The 12,302-nt window shown below is 42.6% G+C and overlaps 1 protein-coding gene across 1 annotated transcript; it reads right to left on the reverse strand.

The window, feature by feature from the left end:
* Positions 1 to 1,157: 1,157 nt before the first annotated feature.
* Positions 1,158 to 8,417, reverse strand: SLC30A1 (solute carrier family 30 member 1). Its single transcript, XM_031937324.1, has 2 exons — positions 7,707 to 8,417; positions 1,158 to 6,222 (listed from the first exon to the last, which is right to left on the reverse strand). Exons 1-2 carry the CDS (start codon positions 8,332 to 8,334, stop codon positions 5,312 to 5,314), a joined length of 1,539 nt encoding a protein of 512 aa, XP_031793184.1. The 5' UTR covers positions 8,335 to 8,417; the 3' UTR covers positions 1,158 to 5,311.
* Between the last annotated feature and the right edge of the window lie 3,885 nt (positions 8,418 to 12,302).

The following is a 12,302-nucleotide window of genomic DNA, read 5'->3' on the forward strand; positions in this document are numbered from 1 at the left end:
AAGCATTTATTCTGAAAAAGGATCCATAACATAAAAATGGTTAGAGCTACCCATTCCTTCCTCAGTGGATTTTCCCTATACGATCTATGAGATTCTATCTGAATCTGCTCAAATGTAAACCATATTACCCACTATTCCTCTTGCATTTTATGCCAACAGAGTCAACTTGTTCCTTAAAGGCCCTTTCACTCAGGAAATCTACCTCTTTAAATCAAAAGAGAACCCATCTCATATAACCATTTCTATAGATTCCCTTGACATTTTAGGATTACTCAGAATTCTTCAGAATTTGTATTAGTAATGTGTGTTTGTCTTATCTTATTTACAATAGTATGTGTTTTGTCCCTCCTCCAAGACTAAACTCAAATTCTATATCCTATTTAAGTTTTCCTAGACACCAATGATCTCTTTCTACATCATTCCATTTTTGTGCCTGTCTTATCTTCCAACATATATTACAAATATCTTAAAAGTGTACAGTGTCTAAAATCTTAATATCTTTTCATTTAAAGAAGCACTCCCAATAATTTGTATCTACTACCTCAACAAATAACTATTACTTCATGCAAGAAGTAGAGCACTTGGTTTTTTGACCAAAAGGCTTGGAATGATAGCTAAAATGTAGCAACCGAGAGTTTAATATCCCATACTGATGTGTATTGTGGAAGATGTTTCATTTTCAAAAAGATTTTTTTCAATTCACCAATTAATGTTTAGATAGGACATGTGTGGACTCTGACTTATGGCACGTAGGAGAAAAGGCACATAAACAGTTGCTGGGATCCAAGTAATATTTCGTTAATTGGTGAATTTAAAAAAACCTTTTTTTAAATGAAACAATCAGATTTTTAATTAATGATCAGCAAACCCCAAATGCTTGCAGGTGTACAATGGGTTATAGTTTCCTCTATAATTTTTGACAGACTTGATTTCCTCCCAACTCAGCTTTCTTTCAGACACCCCCTCCTTATTACATGAGAACAAAACTGAAAAGCTTACAAAGATGTTTAGGATGTTTCATTGGCCATCTTCTAATGATAGATAAAATTTTCAATATCTGTTGATCCAAATATGCCTTGTCAATTCACATAGTACTGTTATTAATAACCCATTTATATTCAGCTTCTGGCCTAAAGAGCATGCACAAAATGACTAAATAGGTATGTAAAAATTAGTTTATTTGTCTACTTTTAATAAATGAGAAAAAAGGGGAAAACACAGTAGCCTGTCTCATATAGAACATTTATAATACATAACAATCCATAAAGCCTCATGGTGAGGTAGGAACAGCTTTGGAAAACAATATACAGTCATAAAACATATAAAAAAAAAAACACATCAAAATCGGTAAAATTTTACACAGAAAATATATTTGTATCTGCATTTAGTGAGATGACAACTGCATAAAACTGCACCACATTCTGCCCAGATAGCTGGCAATAGCAGACACCAAAACTACATTATGAAAGTTCAATAATCACAGCATACACTGATGCATTTTCATTGTGCTGTTTTCAAGGCAGAACGATAACATGGCAATTTCTGTGTCTTGAGCAAGACTTCTTTTATACAACCATATATACTAATTATATGCTACATTCCTTTCAGTATCTTTTTGTCAAAGACACTGGACCATAAAATTTTTGGTTTAAATGTTTAAATTGTAGGACATACAAGAGGCCCTTTGCCAGTGAAAATGATTGCTAAAATATTCCAGGTTTTGTCAGTAAAGTGAAATTGCAGTTATATATAAGGTCTGTAAAGCTACATCAAAATGATGCTACTCAACTCCTTTTCAGAAATGGTCAAATAAGTTTGACTCAGGTCTAAGAATAAACAGAAAAAAAAGGGGGGGAGGGAGGAGTTTTTTCTGCTATCTCACCAAGTTTTAATACTGTTTTGTGATTCACCATTACACTGAAACTCAGTATTAAGTAAATATTTCAATCTGGTTTGAAGAGCTTCAGCACATCAACCAAGTTACTCTCCACATTTGCTTCTTCATACTTTGTGAAGACATTAAGACAAAAGGTGAAGATGTGACATTTATAGCTTTCTTATTAAAAAAAAGTATTAGCATTCAAATAAATCTTCATCCAGTTATTCCACTTACAGTATGTTCATGTTATATCCTTTTTATTTCCTTTAATAATGTTTTCAAGTTTCTAATCTTAGAGAAGCAAAAATAAAAACATCAAATGGAAGTTCCTCCAAAATAACAGCAAGCTACCAAAAAGTTTCCCTCATAATACATCACCCTATCTCTGACTGTGATTTTCAGTGGGGTACTTGAGGGGAAAAAAAAATTGCTCTCAAATTGCTTGCCTCGGAAATGGCATTCTCCCCCCCCCAGCCCTTCCCCAAAACATTCAAATACAAAGTTTTTTCTAATTCATATCTTTCTTAATGCAAATATGTACTCCAAACCAACTAATTCAAGAATCGCAAGCTAAAATGTCACAGTGGAGATCTACTCTCCCTTAATTAAGGCTGTATTTGGCTTGCAAGTTTTTTTTCTAGATTAGTTTTAATTCAGGCACATAAAATGCCTCCTTTTCTACGACTGACAATAGACAAAAATCTAAGGATCCCTACCATAAACTTGCTGATCTTACAAAAGCCAGCTTAAAAAGCTTGCAAGACAACTGGTGCAGAAATGAAAAATGGGTGGGTTTTTTCTTTAAACACTGGGCTACAATGCCCTAAGAATGAGGATTTCCTCATTTCCTTTCATAAAGGCAAAAGGGATTCAAAACTTAGGAATTCTAAATACAAAAAACAAACAAAACAAAAACCACATGTTTTTCAACATAACTTTTTATATAGTAAAATATAGGTTAGAAAGTGCATTGTAAAGAGAAACACTGTTTCTCTGTTAAAACTCAAAAGGTGAGTCAGTGCCCACTGTTTTTGTTATTGAATAACAAACTACTTTGAGAAGGAACACACTAGGGTACCACTTTATGCATTATATATAAACTACTTTAAAACAAGTTATGAAAAACCAGACAACTAGACCTACAGGTTACTTTTATAGTACTTTTGAGAAAAACATAGCCCTTGTCCTGTGCTTATATTTTTAAAACCTCAATTCTTTAGGAAATAGACTCGTTTTTATGTATTTGGTTCAGAAAATTTTTCTTGGATGTTTTTAAGATATTTTGCTAGTTATCTTTTTTTTTGTATCTTTACTGAAATGTTTACAAAATATAAACTCAACTTTGAAATATCTTAATAAAATATTCCATAGTTTAAAATGATAAATCAGGAATGCACATGATAACGGTACAATTAGCAGCTTTCCTCTTGTTTACCCACATAATAAGACCCCCTGTTTTGTGTCAAAAAGACTCAAAATCACACAAAAATTAAAGATACCTATCAGTTTAGGAATTATCAATTGAATTATGAGGGTGATATCAGCAAAATAGTATTAAGAGACCCCAATCGGCAGGTTACAGTTTTGGCCCATTTTAGCAAACCTGAATTTATAAAACTGTGTTCCTATTGTTATCCAAGCACAAATTGTTCTCATTCTTAAAGGAATATATACTGTCCATTAACACGGCCTATTTAAAAAATAATAAGCCCATTGCCAGCAACAGGCATACACTAGAAGGGGAAAAAAACTTATGCCTGCTACAAGAATTATCCACTAAAAAAGAAATTTCTAATCCCAGTCTTTATCAATATCTTTATCTTAAACTTTGTATTTAAATAGTGAATTCTTTTCTATCAAAAAGATAAGCCATTTTCAGAAGTAGTCACCTATAAAAACAATTGAAGTAGTCAGGACACTATGCTCTTGGCAAAATAGTTCTATATATGATAACTGATGTCATCAATATTAGTCTCATTACAGAAAAAAACTATACACTTAATAAAAAAAAAGCATAATGATTCTTCCAATCAAGACAATTTTTTAAACTTCTTAAATACTGTTTAAGTAACTGTACTTAAAAGAAACAGCAATAAGAAAACAGTTAAAAGCAATTTCAGTCATAGTTCAGTCAACTCATGTGTAGATGTTATAGTATATATATATTCAAAGTAAGTCACTGTTGGAAGACCTGAGCAATGACAAGACATTATAGAAGTGTGAGTCCCGCCTTAATTATGAACTTAAATTCTTAAATGATTTAATACTCAAGTGATAGTAACCTCCTAATTTTTTCTCTCTCTAGTAAATGGCTCACAAAGGAACAAAAAACACTGTTTATAATACTATAATAGCTTTCGTCTAAATCTATTTGGGGATAGATGCCATGAAAAAACTTGAGAGAATAGCATCTTTGAGACAACCAATAGAGTTAAATAAATTAAATTTCACAACTGTTAAAATATCTTTTGTTATACATAAATACTTTGTGAGTAAACCTTCAAGTCTTCCTTCGGTATTATTAATGGAGACCAAAAACAATGCTGGTGAATACCTCTATATAATATACATATTCATAATTTTTTAAAAGACAAGTGTTTTATGCATGTATTGAAAGTTTTTAAACAATTCAAATGTTCTTCCAAGCATTAACAAGTTACAAAAGAATCTAAATGATGTTCAGTTGGGTGAACTTTTATGTTCTTCTTCATCAAATACCCTACTATGTGTATAAAATGCAGTTTCTCATTAATTGTCTCACATTTCAACTCAGCAATAAAGAACAGAACTTAATACAAGACAGTAATTGATCTTTTTTTTTTCTTGGTAAAATGATAGAATTGCTCCACATGGAAAAAAAAAATGGAATAACGTTTCCCATTAACATCCATGAGTCGGTGTTTTGTTTTTTTCAAATGCTACCATTATGCTATGTAATAATTTCAAAGGGGGAAAGGGAAATGTATTCTAAAATGTCTAAGGGGAAAAAAAAAACTATTTCAAGTTTCATCAAGAAATCTCAACTAAAAATAAAACATGGGTGAGGGGAAAGACAAAACAGAGAAGTTCTAGTAACAAATTAATTTTAATTTATTTATCCCCAATTAAGTTTTGCTATGGGAAAACTGAAATCAAAAGTAGCATCATGTTATACAAGGTTTATAATGACTTTTAACAAAAAAATGTAACATAGTGTTAAAACTGGCTTTCCAAAATTGTTACAGCATAGCTGTACTGTGCATTGATAATCACAAAGTTGTAATATAAAACTTTGTGTTATGCAATTCCATTATGTTCTTACAAAAATAGAATTAAACAATGTGACCAAAACAAGGACTTCAGCAATTATACTACTTGGCAATTTAAGATTTCAATGGAGAGTCTCTTTCTCTTGTGGATGAAAACAAGTTGAACATCACATGTTTTGAAAACTTACATAGATGATTCTGGTTGCTCGTTTGGCATCTTCTTTATATCTATCATAACAGCAGGCATACTATCAACTTTAGTCCTCCTGGGATGCTTTTCTAAATTGTCACTAAGTTCTAAACAAGAAATGCTAACTGCCGAACTCTTTTCTGTTTCCTTTCCAGAACTGGTTTTTTGTGCGGTCCCACAACATTGCTTCAATGCACACTGAGTTCTACAAGCAAGCTCACATGGGGTAACACTTGATTTAGCACCTACACTAGCAAATTCAGGCTGAATGGTAGTGGCGTGGATTCCGTGATTGTGAAAAACGTCTTTAATGCTTTTAGCCACCTCCATGTAGGATGTAGGGTCATGACATTTTATGTGAGCAGTGGCGATGATTCTGCTTCCAGCAAGCTGCCAAACATGCAATTCATGAACTTCTTCAACTCCTTCAACATTTCGAAGTTCCATTTTCAGATTTCTGATATCTATTTGTTTAGGTACAGTTTGCAAAAGGATAAGGGCAGATTCCTTAAGTAATGGATAAGTGGTATAAAGAAGTATGCCAACCATCACAAGACAAAGAGTTGGATCTAAATATAGCACCCAGCAAGGACCAGCCTCACTTATTGTAGTAGTAGAAGTATAAGTAGTATTAATTAGGTCTACATATGAGTCGCAGGGGTCAGGGATACATGGTTTCCTACAGAACGTTCCCTCAGTACAAGATTTCCAAGAAAAGAAAAAAACCAAGGCATTTATCACTACAATTACTGAACCCAAGGCATCTCCAAAGACATGCAGAAAAACTCCACGCATGTTAAGTTGTCCACTAGTCTCTTCATCTTCGGAATCTAAATTGTCCGAATCATCACCAATAAGATTCCCATTAACTTGCACATCCATTGCACCGTCTCTGGCTTGTTCCTCTACAAAGAGATGCAAAATCATTACCACACATTTAGAAAATATTCACACCAAAGTTGTATTCTTAGAACTGCTTTTTTGGGGGAGGGGGTAAGATCAAAGCTAAGGACAGCCAGTTGGTTTTTAGTTCCTCTAGAAGGTAAAGTGATACAAAATGGGTGGGCTTAATCTTGGCCACAGCTTCTTTGAATGGGTACTTATTAAACTGTCAAATTAATTCTGCCTCTTTCCCTTATAAAGAGGAAAAGCTCCGTTGGCAAAAAACAATAATAATAAAAGTTTAGTACAGGTCTCTGCAAACTTAAGTCTAACTGTAGAAATAACCCACTAAGATAGTGACTTAATATTAGACACTCAGTTGCAGTAGGTTTTTCTGGTCATTTACAATTTTCTGATACTTTTGAGTTTAAAAAACAATTTCAGTTTGTGTAATTTATCCAAATAGGATACGAGACTGAGAAATTGACCACAATAACAACTGCAAAGCCATCTATACTGAAATTTTCTCTGATTCTATTTAAAAGTTAAACTCTATTAAAGAAGTATCCGTGGGCAGTTTAATCTTATTGGGAGCGGGAAGAAATCCACATAAGATGGAAGGAAATAATTTAACTCCATTTTTTTCAGACTAATTTCCATAATACAAATGGATGAGAAATCATGGTTTTTGTTTTAGACTGATTTTGAAATCACTGAATCGGGCCCTATCAGACTGACAACTCAGAGGTAAAAGCAACACAGGATCTCACAAGACCACCAGGGCCGGACTTGATCACACAGTCATTTAAAAGAATAATAAAGCCTTTGGCCAAACGCTGGCTGCATGGGAAAGCCCCGCTCCCAGGAGGTGTGGAAAGTTGGGGCCGCCCCCCACGCTTTCACAGAGCCTCCCCCCCCCCCCCCCCCCCCCCCGGCCCCGCACCGGGCTCGCTGCGGACTCGCTGCTACTGGCAGGGAGAAGTCCCGGCGCTACCCCAGCTGGCGGGAGCCGTTTCCCGGCGCCGGGGAGGACCTCGAGCCCCGCTCGGTAACACGGGGCGCAGGCAGGCAGGCAGGCAGGGCGCCGTCTCCCTCCGCAAGCCCCCTCCCAGCGCCAGCGCCTGCTCCGGGAGGCCCTTCCCCGCGGACACGCACCGTCGCTATCTGTCACTTCCCCGGCGCAGTCTGGCCGCTGCCGCCCCCGGGGACGCGCGCTCCTGGAGGGCGGCGACTCCCCCGCGCAGCGAGAGGCCGCCCCTGGGCCGGAGGGGCGCAGTCCGGCCCCCGCGCTCCCCGCCCCCTCGGGGCCCCCCGCCCAGGCTGAGGGGGCGTGTGCCGGGCAGACCCGGGATGTCAAACCTCTCCACGTGGGGGAAAGCCAGGGCCGGAGGCGGCAGCGCCTCCGCCCAGCAGCAGGGGGCGGTGCGGGCCCCTCTCGTCCCGCTCCCCCGGCCGGGGCGTGGGGGGCGGCGAACGCTGGGCCCCCGGCCGCCCAGCCCCTTCCTACCTGCCGGGTCCAGCTTCATTCCGTTCGAGCTGATGACCAGGTTGTTGGTCTCCTCACCGTCGGCGGCCCGCTCGCTGTCCGTCATGTTGCTGTTGTTGCCCCCGCTGCGGTTGTTCTTGCCCCGGCTCCCCTTGCTGAGGCTGTGGCTGTGGCCGAGCCCCCCGTGGGAGTGGCTGTGGCTGCGGCTGCCCGCGCCGGGCCCGCCCCCGTAGCCGCTGTGGTGGTGGAAGAGGCAGAGCCCCAGCAGGTTGACCACGAGCCCGGCCACGCCGACCCCGAGGACCACCAGCGGCTGCTGCATCTCGTGGGGCTCGATGAAGCGCTCGATGGCCTCCAGCAGGATGGCGAAGCAGAGGCCGGTCAGGAAGATGGCGTTCACCAGGGCCCCCATCACCTCGGCCCGGATCCAGCCGAACGTGTTCTTCTGGGTGGACTGGGTCCGCCGGGCGAAGCGCTCCGCCACCAAGGCCACGATGAGGGCCAGCACGTCGGACAGCATGTGGAACGAGTCCGAGAGCATCGCCAGCGACGAGGTCAGCCGGCTCACCACCACCTCCAGCACCATGAACATGAAGGTCAGCGACAGCATGCACAGCAGCCGGGCCCGGTTCCGACCCCAGCACCCCATGGCTGCGGGACCCGACAAGTCCGAGATGGGCCCTACGCGGTTAGAGCCGAACCCGCGGGCGAGCAGGGGAGCCTCGCCGGAGTCGGAGACCCTGCGGGGTAACAAGCCCGGCCGGGAGCCCGAGGGAACCGACCTTCCTTCAACCACTACCGCCGAGATCCTCCGGGCCGAAGGGAAGAAAACCGTGCGGGGCCCGGCGGAGCGCTTCAAGCTGCCCTCGGAGCCCAAGGGGGAGCCGGAGCTGAAGCCCAAACGAGACTCGGCGCCCCCTTCCAGGGAGGCGGCGGCGGAGGCGACAGGCAGCCGAAGCCGGCGCCCGGAGCCGAGCGGAGAGAGGAGGGCGGGGGCTGAGGCAGCGACGAAGCCGGGTGAGGAGCAGCTCCGCGCCGGGAGAGGGGGCCGGGCATCTGTGGCCGCGGGGACTCCGGACTGCGGGCTCCTCGGTTCCGCGAATCCTCCGTCTGCCTGTGGCGATTGACGAGCTTAAGAGCCGGGGTGGAGGAAGAGACGGCGGCGGCGGCGGCAGCAAGGAGAAGAAGCGAGAAGGAGGAGAAGGAGGAGGCGGCGGCTGCACTCGGCCCCGTCTCGGGTTCTCTCCTCACCCCCCCGCCTTTGCAGACGGTTTACAAAAAAACTTTGCTTTGCACTCGGAACCCCCGTTTTCACACGGACCCGTGCGTGACACTGTCCCCGGCGCCCCGCCCACCCTCTTTCTCATTCGCCAGCCTGCCCTCACGACAGCCACTTTGCCCCGCCCTCCAGAATTGGCTATTGGGTGACGGCTTCGCGGGGCGGGAGGGGGGCGGAGTAGATGCTCGAATTGATGGGGGCGGGGCCTTCCCTCCCCGGCGCCGGGTGTAGGGTTGGGGTTGCCGGGTGCAGCCGGTGGCGTGGGGGGCGTGTGGAAGAAGGCCGGGTGCAGTGGGAGGGACGGGGGTGGGTTGTGGGAATCTTCCAGACGGGGCATGGGCTGTGGCCGCCCCGGGTATCCTCGCGTCCCAGCGCCCGGCGTACGCGGCTCTCCATCCTCTCGCCCTCACGCAGGGACTACTGTCTCCCGAGGCAACCGCTAGACTTTGGTCCTCCAAACCCGGGTCCACGTGGGGAAGGGCAGGGCAGCCGCTGTCAGTCCGACGCGGGGCTGAGTTCTGTCCGGGGCTGCCGAGGCAGACGCGGGGCCGGCGGGGGCTCCCAGTCGGGGGCCCACCGAGACCTAGCAGATCGGGGAGGCTGGACGGAAATGTGTGTGGCAAAGGACCCAAGAAGTATGAAACTGACGGGAAAGAGGCTTAAGCCTTGTTGGGTGCAAGCCAGAATTGTGTGTGCGCGCGCGCCACCTTTAGACAAACCATTTTTACCCCGGGGCCTCAGCTTTCCCTTCTACAAAATGAAACAGTTTGTCCAGATGACTTCCTGCTACTAAATCCCACTGGTCTCATGCAACTCTCCCATTTGACGTGGGGAGGAAACTGAGGTTCGGTGAAAGGCAGCCAGGCTCCCAGACCCCAAATCTAATCACCTTCCTGATAAAAAAAAGTTCCATCAGTTTGTCACTCTGCCTTCTAAATGGACCTAATGAGTTTTTTGGTAAGACAAGTCACCGATTTCGTTTTTGTTCCTATGTTCAGCTTGATTTTAAAGTAGGTCCACGCGCGCATAAGTTGGGGACCAATTGCTGGGACTTCATTTCAACAAGCATTTATCCCGTGCCCTCTCTGTGCAAGGGACTCTGCACGGGCCCGGAGATATCACAAGAATTCCAACCCCTCTTGTCTCGGGGCAGGGCATTCTCTCCAAAAGGGAGTAGGTTACCTTTCTACCCAACGCTTCCCTTCACCCTGACTTCTTCACTGCTGCTGTTGCCACCATCTTCTCAGTTATCCACGCTGGAAACCCCAATCCTCTGGCTCTGCTCTGTCCCTCACAGGGTCTCATCCCCAAATGGAATTTGGGGCTAAGTCTTCTCCTTCCACAATATTTCTCCACTTTCGCCACACTCCACAACCCGTGCTTCTCTAGCCACTTCCATTCAGTTTCCAACTTCCTTGTTGGCTCAGCTCTGAGCCTTTTCCATCTGTTAATGGTTTCTTCCCCCAATTACCCTAGTAGGATCATAGATCCTAAAGAGACTCTTAGAGACCCCTTCATTTTATAGACAGAGATGAAGAGATTTGCCCAACATGTCACAGGTAGTAGTAGTCATCAGAGGTGGCATTTGAACCCAGGTTTCCTGACTACAGATTCAGGATTTTTCCAGGATAACATTATTTGTTTCCAAGTTACATTTTTCTGGGTGAGCTCCTTGAAAGTAGAATATGATTTCATATTTGCCTTTGAATTCCCAGGGCTGCATAGTACTTGGAAAGTATTAGGAACAAGCGCTTGGTGCATTATGGGCCCTATATAAATGCTAGCTATTATAACAGAGTAAAATGTTCTATCTGTCGTATTTTAATGAATGTGGAATTGAAGTGAATTAAATGTTCAGGGCCTTGTCAGTTCTCTTCTAGGCTGTCTCTTTTAAACTGTGATATTTAAATTCAAGAGGGACTCAGAAATCATTTGGTCCAAACTTTGCATTTCCCCTGTGAAGATGCTGAAGTTCAAAGGATAAGCTTTAGTAATTTGATCTCTACCTTCCCCAATCTATCCTTCATATAGCTATCTAATTTTACTGTGATTCTATTTGACTTCTATGTCTGAATCCCATTCTAACTTATGTTACTTGCATTTGTCTAGGACTTATCCTCCATATTGGATTTTAAGCTCCTAGAGGTCAGGAACTAAGACGTTATTTTAAAAAAACTAGTAAATAGTAATAATAACGGTGCATAACATTTATGTGGTGGCTTAAGACTTGTAAGGTGCTTCACAGTTAACATCTCATTTGATCCTCCCAACATAGCTTTGGAGTAGATGCTATTATTATCCACATTTTTATGAGGAAATTGAGGCTTGAGTTTAAATGACTTACCAAGAGTCACAAGGGAGGGGAATGTCTGAGGTGAAATTCATATTCAGGTCTTCCTGATTCCAGTCAGCATTCTACAGACTACATCATCCTTTGTCTAGTAATGATGTAATAAGTGTTTGTTGAATTGAATCAAATCAAATTGAATTGCAAATTCTGAGGAGTGTCTGAGGGGAAACCCTAGGAAAAAAAGATATAGAAAGGGATTTGTCTGTGGAACTTAAAAAGTTGTGTCCCTAGAAAGGGTCTTAATTAGAACTATGTTTTTAATTTCCAGAAATACTCCTTTAGAGATTGCATGAATTTTAGGGTCATAGTAAGCAGATTGTGGGCTTTTGTGCCTTCCCTCCTCCCCAGCCCTTTCCTCCTAACTTATTGTAATTATAATAAAACCTGTCTCTGGGATATTATGACCTGACATGCAAAGGCCCAATCCAGTCTTCCTGCTGGCTATTACTGATACTATCCCAAGATTCTGGCAAGGGGTTTTGAACCATTAATTAAAAGTTCTCTTTTAAGGCAACCTGGACCCTCTAGGCAAAGAGATAAGTTTGGGCAGAGCAGTTACGAGAAGCAAAAAACAAAAACAAACAAAAAAAAAAAAACCCTAGAAAATGAGTAACACCCTTCCAAAAAAAAGTTAAACTGAAAGAATATTAAACTTGTAAAGACACACAAAAGTTTGAGCTTATATACGTCATACCTCCTAGATAGAGAATTTCATTCAATTGTCAATCTCCTTAATAAGTTCCATTTTCAATGTAGTTTCTAGAATGAGTTCTCATGAAAGGAAAAAAGCACGTTCTTGCCTTTCTCTAACTTCATAGCACTTACTACAGTAATTGGTACCTTAAAAGTGCTTGTTGATTACTTCTGGATTTTTCTGAAATGTGACTTTATCACATTCCTGATAAAACACACCCTATATCTGAATATTTATCAAGATCAGTAGAAACTCATCCCTGCTACATATGCTAGGGCCTCTCTCCTAGAGCCC

This window comes from Sarcophilus harrisii, chromosome 4 (assembly GCF_902635505.1).
Source record: "Sarcophilus harrisii chromosome 4, mSarHar1.11, whole genome shotgun sequence".
In the NCBI taxonomy this organism is placed as follows: domain Eukaryota; kingdom Metazoa; phylum Chordata; class Mammalia; order Dasyuromorphia; family Dasyuridae; genus Sarcophilus; species Sarcophilus harrisii.

What these genes read in the sequence shown, in the direction of transcription:
- SLC30A1 (XM_031937324.1), bottom strand. Translation starts at nt 8,334, where the DNA reads ATGGGGTGCTGGGGTCGGAACCGGGCCCGGCTGCTGTGCATGCTGTCG. An exon ending in AATGAAGCTGGACCCGGCAG is followed by an intron (nt 6,223 to 7,706) that starts GTAGGAAGGGGC and finishes ATCTCTTTGTAG; the next exon opens with AGGAACAAGCCAGAGACGGT.